The sequence below is a fragment of the Oxyura jamaicensis genome, chromosome 1 (assembly GCF_011077185.1).
Source record: "Oxyura jamaicensis isolate SHBP4307 breed ruddy duck chromosome 1, BPBGC_Ojam_1.0, whole genome shotgun sequence".
Classification (NCBI taxonomy): Eukaryota; Metazoa; Chordata; class Aves; order Anseriformes; family Anatidae; genus Oxyura; species Oxyura jamaicensis.
In genome coordinates this window covers 75,148,366-75,167,453 of record NC_048893.1, presented here as the reverse complement: position 1 = coordinate 75,167,453, position 19,088 = coordinate 75,148,366, and the positions used below count along the sequence as shown (strand labels likewise).

The following is a 19,088-nucleotide window of genomic DNA, read 5'->3' as shown; positions in this document are numbered from 1 at the left end:
TGGGCTTAAGTTGCGCCAGGGGAGTTTTAGGTTAGATGTTAGGAAGAACTTCTTTACTGAAAGGGTTGTTAGACACTGGAACGGGCTGCCCAGGGAAGTGGTGGAGTCACCATCCCTGGAGGTCTTTAAAAGACGCTTTGATGTAGAGCTTAGGGATAGGGTTTAGTGGGGACTGTTAGTGTAAGGTCAGAGGTTGGACTTGATGATCTTGAGGTCTCTTCCAACCTAGAAAGTTCTGTGATTCTGTGATTTAGCTGAATCCAGTTCATCAAATCAGTCCAGACTCCGTCATCCTGAAATTGCCCCACTTTAGTTCCCCTTTGAATACCTTTTTCCTTCTTAATGTGTATTTTTGTGAAACATCTCTCGCTGTATAATTTTTGGATTTGGATCAAAAAGAGAGACTGAATAATGTGAGACAGTTATAATTATTCTTTTGTGATAGAAAGCATGTGTGTGCACAAGATCTTTTGTGCTAATACATGCAGGTGCATAATACTTGAACTAGTGACCTGCCTGTCTCTGGCCTTTGGGGAGACACCTACTGCTTTTTCATAATAGATTTATTAATGAAGAATGAACTGGAAGAATGCATTTTTAGGGAGAGGGAAGAATAGATATATAAATCTAGTCAGATGATTAGGGGAAAAAAAAAAACAAAAACGTACAGAGAGCTGTTCCTTAGCTTATCCATTTACCGTGGTTAAGGAAATATCCATTAATTTAGAACATTGCCTTGTTACTTTTCCACTGGGTTATCTATTGTTTTTGTTTCTTGCTTAGATCAGATTTTAAATGAAGGTATGAGTTGCAGGATTTCAGTTGGAAATTTTAATTTTGCTATGCAGTTGTACTTGGAAGCTCCAGCTGATTTTGGATTCCTGTATACTTTTTTGAAAATCTGCAGTAGTAATAGAAACAAACAAAAACAACAAAAAAAAGGGGGGGTGAAGGGAAGAGAAGCAAAAATTTTCTTTCCTAAAGCTTCAAACTAAAGTTTGTTGAAAGCCATACAAATCTCTGTGCTCAAATTTATTTGGAAAAATACTCCATGCCTGATTTAAGCTGCTTTGCAAAGATTATATGGCAAGCAATTTCAAATTGCCTTCAGTTTGGTTTCTGTGTTTCGGTAATGCAGGAGGATGATAGGAAACCTCTCTGGGTGTAGGTTGTCCTGGTGGTTTTTCTGGGAATTGGGATTGCCACTCTGGCTAAAGCTCTGCTCTGCTCAGGGGGAAACAAGACAGCTCTGCAATGGGTGGTCTAAGGGTAAACAGCTCCAGAAACTGTGTAGTCCATCAGTAACTTAAGGTCATTGTTTAAAGTTGACTTGCTCACTATTGATTTACACAGATGGAGGAATTCAGGTGCAAATATAGGGCAAACACATGGAAATGAGTCTGCTCATAGCGCTATGAGCAGTAGGACACTCTGCAGGTATGCGCCTTGTACCCTTGCTAGATAAGGTGTGGGTATGTGACAGTGTCTTGTGCTCAAAGGGACAATATATTGAAATTTTGAGCCACAAAGCATCGTGGCGTAAGGTTCTGATTGAGTCTTTTTAAAAAGCTTTTGATTCTTTAGCTAATTGTGGGGATGCAGGGGCTGATTGGCCTGTTAAAGGTAAGACCTTCCTTGCAGCTCTTCCTAGAAACTGGCTGCTGATTTACAGCAGAACATGGCCCTTTGGTGATGGTGGGGATAGAGCTGCTGTGGAAGATAACCAAAACAAATCACTAAACTTCACAAGAGGAAAAAGCTAATGAGTGGTACTAAATCCTATAGATTGCTGCTTGTCATGCAACATTTTCAAGCTTTTTCCTGTCCAGCAAATATCAGAATGAGTACACTCTATGGCTTTCACCACATTTTCAGTTGAAATATGTATGTAAAATAGTATTCATATAGTTGCAGAAAAGTATTAACTTATGGCAAAATCTATTTTTGACAGGAAAAATAATGATCTTTTCCATATATTTTTCTAGAGGAAAATAAAAAAAGTAACAGTGAGACTTTGGGAAAAAGCTGAAAAAAACCCCACACATTTGTGTGAATGACTTCTGCATTTTGAGTAAAATCTCCTCTTTCGCAAAGGAGGAAAGTTATATAAAACATTTAAGTAGTCACTAATAACTGACATTTTTCTTCTGCCTACCATTTGCAGCTCTTATACAGCCACTGGAAATGGCTTCAGTCTTGTTAGGATTCACTTTAAAATAAACAGTAAATTCATATATCTTATATAATAATAAACACCAATACATTAAAATACTCTATTGACATAATTGTGCAATGTATATTTTCACATTGTATCTATTATATATAAGAACTAATGTGAGATTAGTCCTTCCTTTAAAGAGCTACCCACATGCTGGCTTTGGGGTATTCTTGCTCTCCAAATGTCTGGAGTTTTTCACCATTCTGTATTTCAGGATAATATTAGCTGAGCTTGCAGCAATTTTTACAGAATTTTTGCTCAATATAATCTCATCAGCTCTTAAATTGCCACTCAAGCTCAGTAATAGCTATTTTAGGGAAGTGTAAGTATAAGACAATATACTGTTTAGATGAGAAAACGATAAGTGTATATATATGTGTGTATGTGTACATATGTATCAGACTGAGATGACTCAAACTGGACTTGAGTCCGGCACTCCAGGCAGACTCTAATGCTGCTGTGAAAGTTGCACAAGGATATTTAATAACAGGAAAGAAATGACAATTTTTTCCATCCTCAAATTTATGTAACTACAGGGTTTTATATAAGGCCTACTGTTCATGACTAAGGTTGGATTCTGAATTTTCATATAACTCAGATTTAATTTTCAAAGGTGCTTCTCTAATTTGTGTGTGTGTTCGAGAACCTAGTTGTTTATTAACTTAAATTGATTGAAAGGGATGGACTTTGTTCTGCTAAATCTTTTTATTTCTGTGCCACTCAAAAGTGAATGGAGGGTTTAGATTTTAACTGGATACTTTTAAGATTTTCTAGAAAAAAAAAAAAGGATTGGTGGCCCTTCTTTAAATAAAAATTAAAAATTAAAAAATGAAGAAGTTGCTAAATTTTAGATCATGCTTTCCGAATTCTCTGTTAGCATCTGTTAGCTGATGTACAGTGTCACCCATGGCACATCACATTGCTGGGAAAATGAAAGGTTTGCTCTGTAGCACCCAGAAACTGCAGGCTCTCAGATGCCTGAGCCATCACTTAAAGATGGGCTTTAGAGATGAATCTGCTAGAGCTCTAACTCTTATTTATTTTTTTTTTCTAGGAAAATGCTGGAAGACTGCTGTGACCCTGTGCAGCTCTTTGTGATGACAAAGCTGAACTCCCCCATGGGAAAGAACCTCTGGTTTGATGGGGAATTTTTGTATTCTTTCACCATTGACAATACAACTTACTCTCTCTTCCCACAGGTTGGTAGTTTTCTTCTCACTTTAGCTATTAATATACTAAATGGTGGCGTGGTACAAATAAGTTACCTAAATATTCATCAAGAAATAGTATCTTCATTTGTCAATTCAAAACAGATCTTTTTAATTCTGTGTTCTGAAAATTGCAAAATTGCTGCAATATTTCCCTGGCCGCTTTCCAGATGTGCAAATATACACAAGTGATGAAATAGGCCCACCAGTCTTGATTTTCAAAATGATGATAAGTTCTGGCTATTTTTAGAGTGTGATTTCTGCTTTTCTGGCAGTGATCATGCTGATGGACTGTGGTTTCAAAAAATGAGAGCCAGAAACTTCCCTCAGTTCAACAAGGGCTGCAGGTGTTGTATAACCACGTGTCCCAAGAAGCTGTCACTGTAAATACAACATCAAATCTGGCAAGATTGGCTCTGATGCTGTGTGAGCTGATAGGGCTGTGGGGCTCGTGGAGGTGCACCCTGAGGAAAATTTCCTACCATAATACTTAAATATCTGCTAGTGTCATTGGCATGTCTTCTATTTTTGTTTTTTAAACTGATTGAAAGGGCAGCTTCTGGCCTGTGTTTGGATCCAAGTTCAAACTGGATCAGTTCCAGTGATGTCAGTGGATTTGCTGCCACATAGTATGGCTGAATTTGCCTGGCTTAAATTAAAATCACAGAATCATAGGATATCCTGAGTTGGAAGGGACCCGCAAGAATCATCAAGTCCAGCTCCTAAAAGGAATCTCCAAAAGGAAAAGGTTTGTAGAGAACTAGTTTTTCATCTTGATTGCTGTGATGCTGATTATCTGGAATAATTCCTTCTACCTTTCAAATTCTCATGTAGGATTGCTTCCCTTTTGATCAGTCTGGATAGGGTGTGAAGGTGGTTTGTATGAAGTTGTCCGAGTTACCTCCAAATAAATGAATTTTTTGATGGCAAGCAATGTAAACACAATAACAGAAGCAGACAACATGATTTAGTTGATTCTTGTTGCGTTATGGATACTAGAAATGGTTTGTTGTTTTTCAGCAAAAGTGTTTTGAGTTAGGTGTGTGCTTATTGAGTGCTGAGAATTTGTAATAGTGATTTAGGCTGCTTGTATTTTTAATATATGAACTGATGTTAAATGAGTTTATTATATTGACTTTTGAACTTGGAAAGAGAGATGTTTTATGTGGCTATAGGTTTAAAGAAAGCCAACCATTTGGACATGTTCATTGATTTACATGTTACTTCAATTTCTTAGATTAAAGGTATAGGTATTTTTTAAGCCTCACAGTCAATGTTGAGTCATTCACACCAGGCTTTTCATTTGTTGCTGTTTCAGTTATACATGTAGCAGAGTTCTTTCTTGTTAAACTCACAGTGTGAATAAACATCAGGGAGGTTGTTACATACATATATATACTTCTGCAGTGTTTTCCAGATCTCAACAAAAGAGTTATAACTTTGAATTAGTTTATTTTGGTGGATAAAGAGTGATGGAGATCTAAGATATAGGGAAAAGAGACCAGAAGGGCCATTTCCAGCGTTAACGTGGTGAAGCAGCGTGAAGCTCTCTTGTTCAGGCTACTAATCTGCTCTTGTGTCATTTCGCTGTGCCTGTTGCAATGAACCAGGTAATGGACCTCTGCCTCTCTTGCACTAAGCATTCCTCAAGTCTGTTCCACTGCTGCTGGTCCCCTACAAGCTGAATAAACAAGTAAATGTCTGATATGTGCAGAGTGTTTTTGCTGTGGTATAGCTAGGAAGAGGCAGCCCTTCTGGAATGGGCTTTTCTCCCTGCCTTTGAGACTTGTAGAAAGCTTATAGTGTATCCCAGTGTAGCAGCTGTAAATCTTTTTTATGATGACTGTTAATGATCTGTTCTACAATGTTGCACTGTTGATTGGAGAAAATGAAACTCCTTGGTAGAGCTGTAAACTCTGTGCCACACAGATGTTGACAGCAACTGCTCCAAATATGTATATCCTTTTCAACATTTTCAAAAACCCTTAACTGGGGTGGTATAGAGAGGTCATTGTATTTTGTGATGTATTTTGTCAGGATTAAAATCTAGTACTCTGCCCAGTCACAGTGGTGTCCTACATACTGTCACGGAAAATTGCAGAGTAATGGATGGGCTCCTTTGGAGAGGTAAATGCTGGTTAAAGAGGAGTCATGACCTTGAGAAGTCCAGCAGTTCCCCAGCTCCTAAGCCTTTTACACAAAGATGATCAGTTGTCCAGATTAGAGCAAGGGTCTGGGAAGCCCTGGAGAGATGTACAGGGGGGCAGCATGAACTAAGGACGTCAGTGTCCATAGGTCCCTTCGGCTTGCCAAGCAGGCTGCAAAGAGGATGGTGAGGTGCTGCTGGGGTGGTGGTGAGACAGCTGAATAGTTAAGATATTCCAACTCCAGAACAGTGCTTAGGACAGGTTCTGAAAACGTTATTCCTTTAATGAATTGGCAGGCAGTTCATTTCTGGCATGTGCTACTCCCTGCTACTTCCTCTTTTCTTGTGAGTGCTGCTTCCCATAACTTAATGTATTATTCCTATGTATTTTGCCAGGAGGAATTTTGTAAACATTTATCAGATGAGATCTGGCCAACCTTAGAAGCTTATGAAGATTTATTTGCAGCAAATTCTTAAATGAAGTATATTTCTACCTCTTTCTTTGTTTCAAGAAAAACACTAGACTAAATTTTTCAGGCCTCTGTTTTGAAGAATGGTGTCTATTAGCTTACTAGCAACAGGCAAGCAATTTTTGTGAAGATCAATATTCCTTTCAAAAGTATTCAGAAGCTTAAAACCACTTACAAAATATGGGTAATACTCTAAAATGCTCAGGGGACGCAACAGGAATGTAAAGGACTGCAGCCATATGTTGATATAATTGAAAAAATATTTCCTCCAGAATAAATAATAATAATAAAGGCTCCAACCACATCATTCTGCTTGGCTTAAGCCTTTTTGTGCTTGCAGAAGATTTCTCAATCCTTAACTGGTTATTAACTTAAGTATAAAGTAACTAAAAAGCAAATAAGAAAATTGCTCTATTTGATGGAATGGAATATGCTGGCCATGCATCAATGCAGAATTATACAGCACTAAATATCACAGAACTTAATATGCAAAATGTCAATTATTTTTGAATGTGAGCAATACAAAATAGAATATTTTTCTTCTGAGTAATCTGTGTAGATAAAGTTCTTATAGCTGGTTCAACATTTTCTGATAGATTGCTTTTCCACTGGAAAAATGGTATTTTATCAAAATACAAATATCAGTTCAATGATTTTTTCCAAATTTTCTCTGAAGTGAAAAGGTTGAAAGGTTTTGGTAGTGTTATGGTATTTGATTGTACCACTTTTGGAATGTAATATTTCAGCTGATATTTTTATCAGCTCTATTGCTAGCTTGCTAGCTTTTTTTTTTTTTTTTTTTTTTTTTAAATCTAGCTTTTGAATAACCCAAGGAGAAATATGCAAGAGGAAATAAAAAAAATGCAGAAATTGAATGATTCAGTTTCATTTCAATTTATGAGAACAAAATTTGATGTTGCAGTGTTTTGCACGAATCAACAATTCTCGTTGCCAGAAGTGCCTCCTCTTATTCTCCCCCTTCTCTCTCTGTGCCATTTTCCTCTGATATCTAGAATAAAAGTTTTTTTTTTTTTTTTTTTTTTTAAAAAAAATGTTACACAAGCTGTAACATCTTTCCCATGCTGGAGAGAAAAGGCTAATGGTTCATTATCGATACCCAACAGGAGAAGGCAGGGGGTAGTAAGATGTATCTTGTCACAGAACATGACGTTGGGTACAGTGAGGGTGGAGACCTCACCAGCTTCTAATCTCCCAAAACATTTTACAGTGGCACTATCTGGAGCTTTTGGGTAATGCAATATGCATTTAATTAAACTGAATAAATTGAATGCTGACATTTCTTGACAGCAGCTTTATCATATTGCTTGGTGTGATCTACAACGTTACTTCCCAATCTTAAGAGCCAAAAAGCATGGAGTCTGCATGTGACCACCGGTATAAGTTTAATATTAACAAAAGAAGGTTATTCTTAATGTGTACCTACCAGTTTTCTAAAGCTTTTCATCTGGGTGTAAAGTTTCAGCATTAGCTGGAACTTTTGATACATAGCTGGGGGCACTGAGGAGTCTGAGAGACAGATGGCTCTACTACAGGCCCCGTGGTTGGGTAAACCTCTGAATAGCCAGGCTGTGGTGTCTCAGGTTGGCCACTAAAGGCCATGGGTGACTTGTAAATGTGTTCCTCCCCATTGTGTTTCAAATATTATACAGAAAATGGAACTGCGTGTTAAATGTTCAGGAGTCCTGTCCCTTGCAGGACTGAGACATGCACGCTTCTGGATCTTCAGCCTGGAGGTTCCATCATGTAACTCTGGTCCTGTTGCATTGTACCAAGGCATGACAGAAGGCATAACCAGCATTTTCCACCCTTTATCATCTGACTAAAATGGAAGAAACCAGCCTTCCATATATTCCACCCAGTAACTTTTAGTTGCTGTGTGTAAACATGACCATAACCACAGGAGCAGCTGGGCTGTAACTCAAAGCCACGTGAGAGGAAAGTAAACTAACAGTCACCTGATTTTAAGAAGAAAGCAAGCCCTTTTCAAATATTTTCTGAAAGAATTTTGCACTCCTTGAGATATTTTTTTTTTTCCTCAGAGTTTCAGAACTGAATTTCAGACCATCTTTACTATTAGGGAAAAAAACCTCACCCTATTATTTATCTGTCTATGCAAATAATAGTTTTTTTTTGCTTGATGTCAAAGGCTTATATCAAGATTTTGAGTAGAACTGAGATGAATTTCCGAGGTCTCCTTTCCCCTTCCCCAGAAAAAAATAAATATTTAAATCAAATGGGACTTTTAGCTCTGCTATGTAAGGTACTATTTTGGAGGGGAGAGAAGAGAACAGATTTCAAAAGAAGTTTCAAATCTTAAACTTCAACTTTTTATTTTGAAAAAATAGCTAATTGATTTTTTTTTCCTATTTAATTGTATTCCACCTGAAGCAATTAGATATACTTAGTATCTGTAAATTATTTCAAATTACTATAAAATGATTCCCCACCTGTTCCACATCATTTCTAAGTTTCATCTGCAAAATATTGTCAGATGAAAGAATGGCTGCTTGCAATGGGTGTCTCATGAATAATCATCACGTATGAGAAATCCAAGGGAAATAGCTTCAAACCATAAATTTTGGGAAATCTGGCAGCTGTTTCCAGGTATATTGGTTTTCTCCTGATCACAAGGTCTTTAAAATTATTAATTGGGGTTTAAAATTGAAATTCTAGTGCACAATATAAAGGCAGGTAAAATGTTATTGCTTTACTTGTAAAAGTGGCATGGAGGCACTCTCTGGCATTTTCTAGGTTATCAGGGTGTATGTTGTATTCTGTAACAGCTTAATGATTAGGGTCTGTGAGTTCTTTTGACTGGTGTTTACACCAGAAGATAGACTTGATCCTAAAATTGTGTCTAAAATGGCAAGCCACTCAAAGTAAAGGGTTTAGAATTTGATGGACTGCACTGCTGCCCAGAACGTATGAAATTATTAACTTTGGTGTTGACTTTGGAAGTGCTCTGTTCTTCTGTTAAGTGTTCTGTAAATTTTAGCCAACAATCCAACTTATTGAAGTACTCTGTTCTTAGTAAGGTCTGTAATTAATTTCTGCTTGGAGAAATACATTGATATATGGGATATCATATGTGTCCTGATTTTTTTCCTTGATGTCCTGGGTAGGGAAATGAAATGCCCGCAGACCTAACATTTATTGAGCCACTCTTATATTTTCTTCTATTAATTCTACTATCTCAGTGGTACTTCCCTGACTTATTTCATGCAGCCTTCAATTACTATTTGGAGGAGTTTCTTGATAGTGTCTCTTTTATTTTCCTCATTTTTTTCCCTCTATTATTTTTTTCTTCGTCAACTATACTGTAATGCAGATGGTTGTCTTGCTTGGGTCTTACATATATTTAATCAAAACAAAAATATAATGAACATTCTTGCAATATATGGAAAACATTAAAATGAGTAAGGGTAGTTATATCTGGTGAAGAAACATGCACACATTAGGAATGCAATTAAAAAAAAGAGATCTTCTGAATTGTTGGCTTCTGAATAGCCTAAGCAGTTGTGTTAGATAGTGCCTGTTATAAACTGGGAAATGAAATGCTAAATATAGAGACCTGACAAATTTTGGTCTTTTAGAGCATGAGTCTTCCCTTCAGTACTGGGTAATCTCAATAGCATCAGGGTAATTGAGATCAAAAATCTCGATTAGTATTTAGTTAAGTGAAACCCGTACCTTCACTTTGATTACTGATTAATTAGGAACTGTGTAATTGGACCACTTTGTGTAGCCTGTTGGCAAGCCAGGAATAGGGCAGCATCTGTTATATCTGGTCAGTTAAGCAAAAGCTATGGTCCGTCTGAAACTACTCCGTATAGATGAGATGCGAACATGCCTGCCGGTGGAAATTATTAAAGTTATGCTAAAGAGACTGTAAGATGCAACAAACATAATTTTAAGTAATTAATGAGAGGATGGGCAATGTACACTTGTTGAAGCAAGTTACAACAGACCAATGAGTGGCTTTCTGCCCCCGTTGATGGCCACATGTGTGCTTTGGTCTCTTGCCAAAATGTGTTCAGCCAGACTGCATTTGGTGAGCGTGATTTATCTGCCTCGAGTTTGTTTGCAATGGAGTTTATCTGCACATGCCTAACTGGCTCTATCTCGGTTAACGCAAGTACATAAATAGACACTGATCTTTCCAAATGTAGCAAATGGAGGGGAAGGGAAGGATGAGATCTGGCTGCAAAGTGTTTGGCCCAAAGGCAAAGCAAAGGGTCCAGCCACCTTAGCTCAACATCTCTGTTTCCAGTCTGAAGTGACAGAGCATTAATCAATTTCTGTCCTAGGTAACAGGAGCTGATCCAAGTACACCCCAGTGCCTTTTGCAGACAGGCCCTTGGGTGTTCAAAAAACCACAGATCAACCCACTGCCATATGGGATTTAGGGGATATGAGGGCGTGGAAGAGCAAATGTGGTTCACCTTCTGCATTGATACTGGGCAGCACTTAAAATAGCATTAAAACCAGTGGGATTGTCATGGAGCCCACTTAAGACTGAAGGGACACGAGGTATTTTCAACAGGGTGGTTCAGCCATGAGAGTGTTTCAGCTTTGAGTGATTTTTGAATGTAGGAAAACGCTTGCTGATGTATTCATTTCTATTAGCACCCAGGGCTATATGGTTACTGAGTGGTCAATACAGGCCTACTGAGAGTGAAGAGGCCGTGACAGGGCTGGGAACATGGGCAAGGCTGGGTGATGTGGGGCTGTGCTGTCCCCAGAGGGGGGGTGCCGTGGAAGTGCATCCCCTGTCAGAGGCAGCGAGGATGAACAGCAGAGTGTACTCAAACACGTTTCTTCTCATTTGCTGCACAACTGAACTTTTCTACCTCAAAGAGACATTTTTAACACCTAGAAGACACAGTTATGAATAAAGCCATGTTATGTTGTGGGACTTCAAAGCCCAGAGCAAAAAGACTCTCCTGAACCCAAAGTGGAAGTGTGAGCTAGGATAACTGGAGAGGCTGTACTATGCCATGGGGATTTTATGGACTTTTGGTCAGTGTTCAGCTGTTTCACAGGAACATAAATTTTCTGCTTCCTAAGCTAGAAATGTCATAAGCAGAAGAACAATTAAAGGAAGTGGTTACAGATGAGAAGCTATAGGAGCAGCGAGCTTCTCATGGCTCCAAGTAATTACAGGGCATGTGATCTGCTGTGCTGAGGGATAAAAATACAAGTAAGAGTTAGTCCTAACCTGCCCAAAGGCACAGCAGTTAGATTTGGTTTGTTTGGTTTATGGTAGCTTTATATAATGGATGATAAGTTTTTATCAACGCATTTTTTTTTTTTCTTTTTTTTTTTTTTTCTTCTGACAGTGATCTTTTTAATAGACTAAGACTTCCACCCACAGGGCAATGAAACCTTTGCTTCTTTGGAAGTCAGTGTCTAAACCTTGAGTAAAATTTATCCTTTATATTCTGGCCACCTGTTAGCATTTCTTATTATCAATGAATTTTAGTAAAAAGATTCACCTTGTTCAGTCTCTAGACTTCTTACCAAAAGTGTGACTATATATTTTGATTATTCAGTGATTATATTGGATTATATTAATTTGCTGTATTTGGTAGTTAGATTTTTTGGTGAGATACTTCTAAAATAGGCTTAAAATCAATCCTGGTTTGTTTGAGACTAAGGTTTGATTCCATTTCATGGCTGGCACTTACCACCTGGCAGAAGCCTGAGTAGGGACTGATGAAACACTACATATTTGCATTTTTCATATAGTAGTCTGGTTTCTTGATGTGACTCACATAAATTGTATTGGAGTATAGCAGTATATCAAATGATGTTCAGAAAGCATTTCACCTGCAACAAAGATGTAGTACCCCTGTTCTTCCAAGTGTTCCTAATTATGGGTGGAAGAGCAGCTTAGCAGAGTCCGAAGGCTTGAAGAAAATCAGGGAAGGCTACACTACTATAGAAGCTATTAAAAAGGGGTAGCATGGTTACAAATCTTGTAGGAGGATTATATAGTGACTTTCAAAAGAACCTTTGTGCCTTCTTGTTTAGGGGGGAGTGTAAGATCAGCTTTCCATTTAATGAGAAACCTGCTGCATTACAGTTCAGGAGTTGACTTATGTCACTGGGCATGGTTGATTTAAAGTCTTTATAACCTGTTATGGTATGGAGAAGGACTGTGGTTCTCTTTCAGAATAAATTTTATCATCTGAATGGCTCCTGGGAGGCAAGCATTGGCTTCCAAATGACATTTCAGTCACTGGGAAAACAACACAGTAGTATTTTTTGTACATTAGGATGCACCAGAAAAATCGTGTGATGCTGGACATGCATGAGAAGTAACATTTAGCTTACTGTTGCTCATGTCAAGAATTCAGGCTGTTTCCTTTTTCTTGATCAACAGAGTCTGTGCTTTTTCAGAGTTGTTATGGTAGATGTTTTTGACAATGAAATTGGTGCTGCAGATTGACTAACAGCCAAAAACTACCCACGTGAGGTGATAATTTTGTGTGTGCTGGCTAAAGGGATGGATTGTAGTGGCAAGATAACTGAAAGCACTGGTGTCTTTCCAGTTAAAATGAGTCACCATAAGATGTTTAACAGCCTTGTGAATCTGGACTTGAGTAATATTAATGAATCCCAATACAGGATGCTGAGACAAATAGTTCTTTCCAGCACAGAAGTGTTTTTTTTTTTTTTTTTTTTTTTTTTTTTTTTTTAAGACTATCTTAGACACTTCCGTGAACTGTGGGCCTTTGGGGCTGGTGAGATTTGGCAGTGCTAGTTCAGGTATGCTATGTGCAAGAGCAGCTTGCATATATTCTGTCTGGCTTTGCAGGTATTTTCAAGGAAGAATACTTAAGAATACCAGGACTATGGTTGAGGCTCACTGGCTTTAGTGCAGTCCATCAATCCCAGGAAGGCTGCTGCAGGTATTCATAGGATGTTTTCATATGAAGTACATTTTTGCCAGCAAAATACTGCACATTTCTAAGCGAACCATTGATCTATAAGCTGAAAGTCAGTTACAAAATCTCAGGGTCAGGGTTAGGCTGGAGGTTCAAGGTTCCTGGATGCCAGCAGACTGGCTGCAGCACAGCTACCTGAAAATTGCCTCATGTAGACTCTGTTTCCAATGGCTGTATGTTTCTCTGTGTAAAATGTACTGGACTAATCATCTCCAATTACAGAAAGCTCAGATGGAAGGCACTGGATTCCAGATGGTCATTATATCAGCTGGGAATTCCCTGTATTATATCCCAAATACTAGCTCTGTGAAAGCAGTAATGTTTTCTAAGAACTCCAAGTCACACAGATGGACTTAGGTACCTTTGTACTCTGGTGTGGAAATTGTACACTGCAGAAAGAGCAAAACATACACCTGATGGGGGCCCTGGCTTTTCCATTGTTCAGAAAACATGCCTCTGTGAGAAAGCGTAGAGAGAAGTTTTCTTTATGAATAAGCTACCTGTCTTGGTGTGAAGGAGTAGTACCTGTGGATGGAAAAGTGATGTGAAACAGCTCTTGGAGTTCAATTGTCTTAACAAGAGCCTACTGCCTCTGTCTACCTACTGCTGCCCCAGCTAGTCTGCCTAGCAGAGGAGTTGTGTGGCTGAGGGTGAGCAGATGAAGTCCATAATTGCTCACATCCCGTGCTTGATAAGTGTTTTATCGAGATTTATTTTATCAGGCTTTTGTTTTAAGACAATATCTAGATTCATGGAACAATTTAGGCAAAGGTGTATTACACTGAGAACCAAGTGTGTTGCTGTCTCATGTTGATGGGGCTGTCTAGTCAGCTGTTCAGTCAGATAGGGATTAATGTACTACGTAATGCTGATAGAACAATTTCTGATGTGTATAACATCTTCTTACTTATGGTTTTATGGGGTGTCACCAAAGTGTCTGCAACCTATTAAGTCTCATGGTAATGAGGCTTTCCTACAGAGACCAAAGGAGAAAAGTCAGTGCTGTGAAGGTGATAGCACCGACACTAACATTCCTGCAACCATCTGTGGTATACATAGGCAGGCAGCTCACTCAAACGTCCCTCCTCACTCACCTTTTTTGTAACACCTCACTGATTTTGTTGTATCTAGTTAAGTACATAGTTGGCAGCAAACTTATGCTGGGGAATGCCTAGCAACCACACATGTTGACTTGGAATATGCTTGTTAGCTCTGTCCTGTACCTGCTGTACTGGGACAAAAAGCACCGGTTATAAAAGAACAAGTGCTCCAGATGTATCCCCTCAGCTGGGAGACACCAAAGAGAAATCAACATGAGCAAGCCTGTTTTCATACAGTTCCTTTTGCACTCAGAAGACCACACAAAAGTGCATTCACTCACAGCACGTAATCCAGACATACAGCACCCTTTATAATTTTACTTTTACAAAGCTAGGTTTTTTAGGGGAAAAAGCCTTGCATCTTCACATAGGGATTCACTAGGTAGTGCTACACCAAAATACAGAGGTACTGATATCGTGTTTTGATGATATCATGTTGAAGCCTGCACAGAACAGTTGTCTGTTGGGGGGAAGGAGGAGTGTTCAGTGGTCACTGCCCTCTTGCCTCTGCCCCATGGCAGACAGCTCTACCTGGGCTGTACCTGGCAGATATTATCTAATAAATGATTACATCTTCCACTAATGGGAATTTCACAGACAGTCCATTCCACTACTTCTCTGTCCTAACATGTAGGATGCATTTCCTGATGTCTAACTGAGTTACCCCATGGCTATAACATACATTTTTTTATTTTTTTTTTCTAATCTTTTCCCCATATGACTGCTAACAAGACTCCCCACAGTCTTCTTCTCTAGGCTAAACGACGACAACTTTTTCAATCAGACCATTTATTCTAAATCACTGAACATTATTATTTTTCTGATTGTTTTTAAGGAAGATGCGTGACAACTGTGTGGAGATGGTACAAAACATCAAGCGAAAAGCACCTTATACTCCGAAGGGCAGAACTTACTGGCACCTTTTTGCTATATCAGGCTTGTGTTTAGTGTTGCTGTTTATTCCCATAGCCAAAGATCACTGGATGTTGCTACTAATGAGGAAAACCTAGTGACCTGACAGACACACACAGTTTTCTCCCTGATAATAAGTGCTGAAGACAGAACAGGGAATGGAACTGAGGTGTCATCATCTTTCCAGGGTAAGATTTCTGCAATCACAGCTCTGACAATGTTTCAGCTGATCTTGTCCATCACTCCACCTCAGTAAACATTATGCTGCTGGAGACAGACAATTGTTAATGGTCAATGCTCTACCCAGGCGACACAGTAAAGAGTGCATGGAGCTGCTGTTGTACCTCTATTTCTCGGTTTATAGAATCAAACTGAGTTAGACCTGCCAGCAGGGCATGAAACAATAACAAGTAATACTTTGTTAATAATTTTTAACTAGGTTGTGACTATGACAAGAATGTAGAATAGGAATGTGGAGTGTGTTCTGTTTTTTAGGTAGGCTAGTCTTTTTGTAGGCTGATAATTTTACAGATATTCATCCATTCAGACATCTCCAGCCTTTTCCTTAATCTAAAATCCACTAGATTGTCTTTCATCCTTTCCCTTGCAGCAAGACTTGACATATGCACAGTGTAGCTTGTTCAGAAGCAATGCTGCAAATTTAAGTGATGGGACTAGGGTTAATAGCAGACAGTTTAGGTGAAAGGAGACAATAAATGCAAAGGCTACACAGATCTATTCTGTGATCCAATACTAAGTCAGAAGGAGAAATGAGAAAGCCAGAGATAAATAATCTTTGGTATGACTATGATGCTCTTTATAGCAATTCCCTCAAGCACTTCACAGTCATTCAAATTCAATGTATGGTGTTGCTGCACGGTGAAATCTATTCCTAGAAACCTCTGCAGACAATTAAAATGATCAGTTTTTCATAGGGAATATATGGAGAAGAAATACTGCAAAACTCATTCTTCCTGTGCAATAAACAAATATACATGATGATCCACTATCCCTTTTGCTTCACGCATGCAAAGAAAAGAAGAAAAAAAAAAAGGAAGAGGCCTGAAGAACCCTTGTGATATTCTGGACTGTATGTGAATATAGCAGATAGGAGCTCTTCTATACTCCATGTCATTAAGCAAGGCCTTTGGAAAGTGGGACCACATCAGTTTAAGATCTTCAGCAGTGCTTCCCTAGCTCCAGTCTTGGCAGAATTTCTTTATTTTCAGTTGCTCAGTTTAGGGTCTGTTCTTCAGATGTTATCCAGGGCTGACATATCCTCATCCTAGCATGGCTGCCGTGGCTGTGATTGACACAGCAGTTGCACTCATCTTTTCAAGGCAGTCCCTCAGTGAGAAGTGTGGGTGCTGGATTGTTATGCACCCAAAGAAGCCTGGTGGGGAAACTACCTATTTTGCAACACAGATTGTTGCGAAAGTGAAGCATGGTTGTGTCAAAGTCAATAGCAGAACTCCAGCTATCTTCAGCATGGCCAGGATTTAGTCAACAGTATCCACTTACTGAGTACAGTTCTGCTAGGGACATACAGGTTTGGTTTTGTGGCTTCTTTCTGGGTGACATAAAAAAATACTTTTTTTTTTTTTTTCTTTTTCTTTTCTCCCTCCAGTTCTTGGCTTTTACTAGCCTTGGCTTTCACATAATCAATGAATGATTTATCTTGTTCATCTAGTCTGACTGAAAAATATTGTTTGTACCCCTTAAGACTGACCTTGAGTGAAAGTGCAAGGCAAATTAGAGTCAGCTCTTCAGATGAGATAAAATGGAACTTTTTGTCATTGTTCTTCTTTGCCTACATCCCAACAGACAACATCCTTTATGTTACCCGTGCCAATAGGCAGTGTATCATCCTTGACTGATGGTTCAATGAGTCACAGAATCATAGAATCATTAAGGTTGGAAAAGACCTCCAAGATTATCTGGTCCAACCATCAACCTACTGCTAATGTCACCCACTAAACCATGTCCCTAAGTGCCAGGTCCTACCTTTACTTGAACACCCCCAGGGATGGTGACTCCACGTGGCACTTCCCTGGGCAACCTGTTCCAGTGCCTGACTAATCTTTCTGAGAAGAAATGCCTCCTAATTTCCAACCTGAACCTCCCCTGGCACAACTTGAGGCCATTCCCTCTAGTCCTACCACTAGTTATCTGAGAGAAGAGGCCAACACCCAGCTCCCCACACTGTCCTTTCAGGTAGTTGTAGAGATTCCTGGCAAACAGTCTACGTGCAAGTCTTGCAGAATCCTTGCATGCTTTTCTAGTTCTCTGTCTCTAAAGCTCTTAGTTTTGTAAGGCAAAGGCAGTATTTTTTGTATGCCTGTACACTGCCTGGAACCATGGAATTCCAGTCAGTGCACAAGGACAGTGCGTGTAATGATCAATGTTGCCATATTAAAGTGGGGTCGCCCATAATTTTTTTGACTTCTGTTTTTCATTTTGGTTTTAAGAGGTACAGAGATCCTTGGCATGTGACCCAGTGAAAGAATAGAAATCATACCTAGGGCCCTGGTTTCCTGAGGCAGTAGTGGAAATGTTATTTTTCAAAGGCTTTTTCTTCAGAGTGGCTCAGATACTATCCTTCTCAGGTGTGAATTTATCCTGAATTTTCATCAGGAGGCTCAGATTGCCCGTGTTTTTTTTTTTTTTTTTTTTTTTTAGTTTTCAAACTGAATATCTGATTGCTCTGGAACGGACCATCTGAGAGTGAAAAAGATGCAGAGAAAAACTATGTAATGATAATTAGCAATGTTTGCTTCTCTTTAAAGTTTGATGTCTGGTCCCACTGGGCACTTATAAGGCTGAATAGTATTCTGAAACCTGCTGTTGTGTGAAGCCTACAAAATAAATAACTTATTCAGTGAAGCTCAGAAACTTTTTTTTTTTTTTTTTTTTTTGTAACTTCAAAGGTGCTTCTTTCATCAGAGATGAAAAATGTGGAGGCAAAGTCAGAAAGTGTTTGGGGTGGTTCTACTCCAATATAAAATAGATTCTTCCTGATACTTCTTTGAAGGATCAAAATGCTAGCTTCATTGCTAGCATTTTGATCCTTCAAGGAGCATAGCTATCGAACTCCTGATTCACAGTAATTAGGCATGCAAGAGATAATCCCTGTTTTTATTCTTTTAAATGTAAGATTTCGGCCCTTCGTACCATTTTACAAGCACTCCAAATATCCAAGCATATCCAATATTACTCTTATTAACCATGTACACTTGAATTTCACACTGATTTGGTTTATGCAATGAATGTTAATAACTACGTCCCTGTTATCCTACTTTATTTTTTTTTCTCCTACTTGTGAATACTTCTGGGTCTACACTTTATGTAACTTTGCACTTTATTCTCTTTGCCAGCTTTATTTGAGGGTAATATTTATCTAGGATAAGGTAAACTGAAAGGCTGACTTGACCTGACAGAGGCAGTAATGACTTTACCAAGTCACTTTTGGGGATTCTAGCAAAATGCTGATTGGACTGGGAATGAAGATTTATTCTAACATGCCCTCTGTGAGTGTATATTTACAAAAAAGTTAACTTGTAAAAATGGCACCTTCTTACTCAACAGAAATTGAGGACTTCTTTAATTTCCTCAAGGTTGGTCTTCCCACTGAGAAAAGTGAGTTTTCGTTCCTGTCATTGCTTCAAAGCACATACAACTTCAGAAAAGCAAGTTAGATTGTGTATTTTGCCATGCTCCTAAGTAGTGCTGCCAGCTTGATGCTTTTCTTTTCATCATACATTTGTTGGGTGCTAAGATTTTACATGACTGTTATCTTCTCCATAGAGAGAATCTCTGTACTCTTCTCCATAGAGTTGATAACACACAAAGCAGATCAAAATCAAACCTCATTTACAAAGACATCTAACAGAGGTCTTGATTTCAAAAATTATGTGTTCTAATAATAATCACTATCTCTTTAAGCCTGTAAGAGCAAAACTCTGGCTTGCCTGTTGAGATAGGATCCTTCTGTGCCTAAACTGAAATTTGAGCTGGTGTCTGACTGAAGGGGAAGAATGTAAAACCACTGTATGTATTCCTTTGG

The 19,088-nt window shown here is 38.7% G+C and overlaps 1 protein-coding gene across 4 annotated transcripts in view; it reads left to right on the top strand.

Annotated features, from left to right (window-relative positions):
* The window catches only part of ST8SIA1 (ST8 alpha-N-acetyl-neuraminide alpha-2,8-sialyltransferase 1), a 129,974-nt gene that overhangs the window by 31,150 nt on the left and 79,736 nt on the right, over positions 1 to 19,088 (top strand). For 2 of the 4 annotated variants that reach the window (XM_035311314.1, XM_035311307.1), the window contains exon 2: positions 3,273 to 3,417. In XM_035311314.1, the coding sequence (XP_035167205.1) occupies positions 3,359 to 3,417 (59 nt within the window). In that variant the 5' untranslated portion in view covers positions 3,273 to 3,358. Of the gene's footprint in view, positions 1 to 2,914; positions 3,156 to 3,272; positions 3,418 to 19,088 lie in introns of those variants that run through there. The other 2 variants (XM_035311317.1, XM_035311311.1) reach the window with 2 other exon arrangements.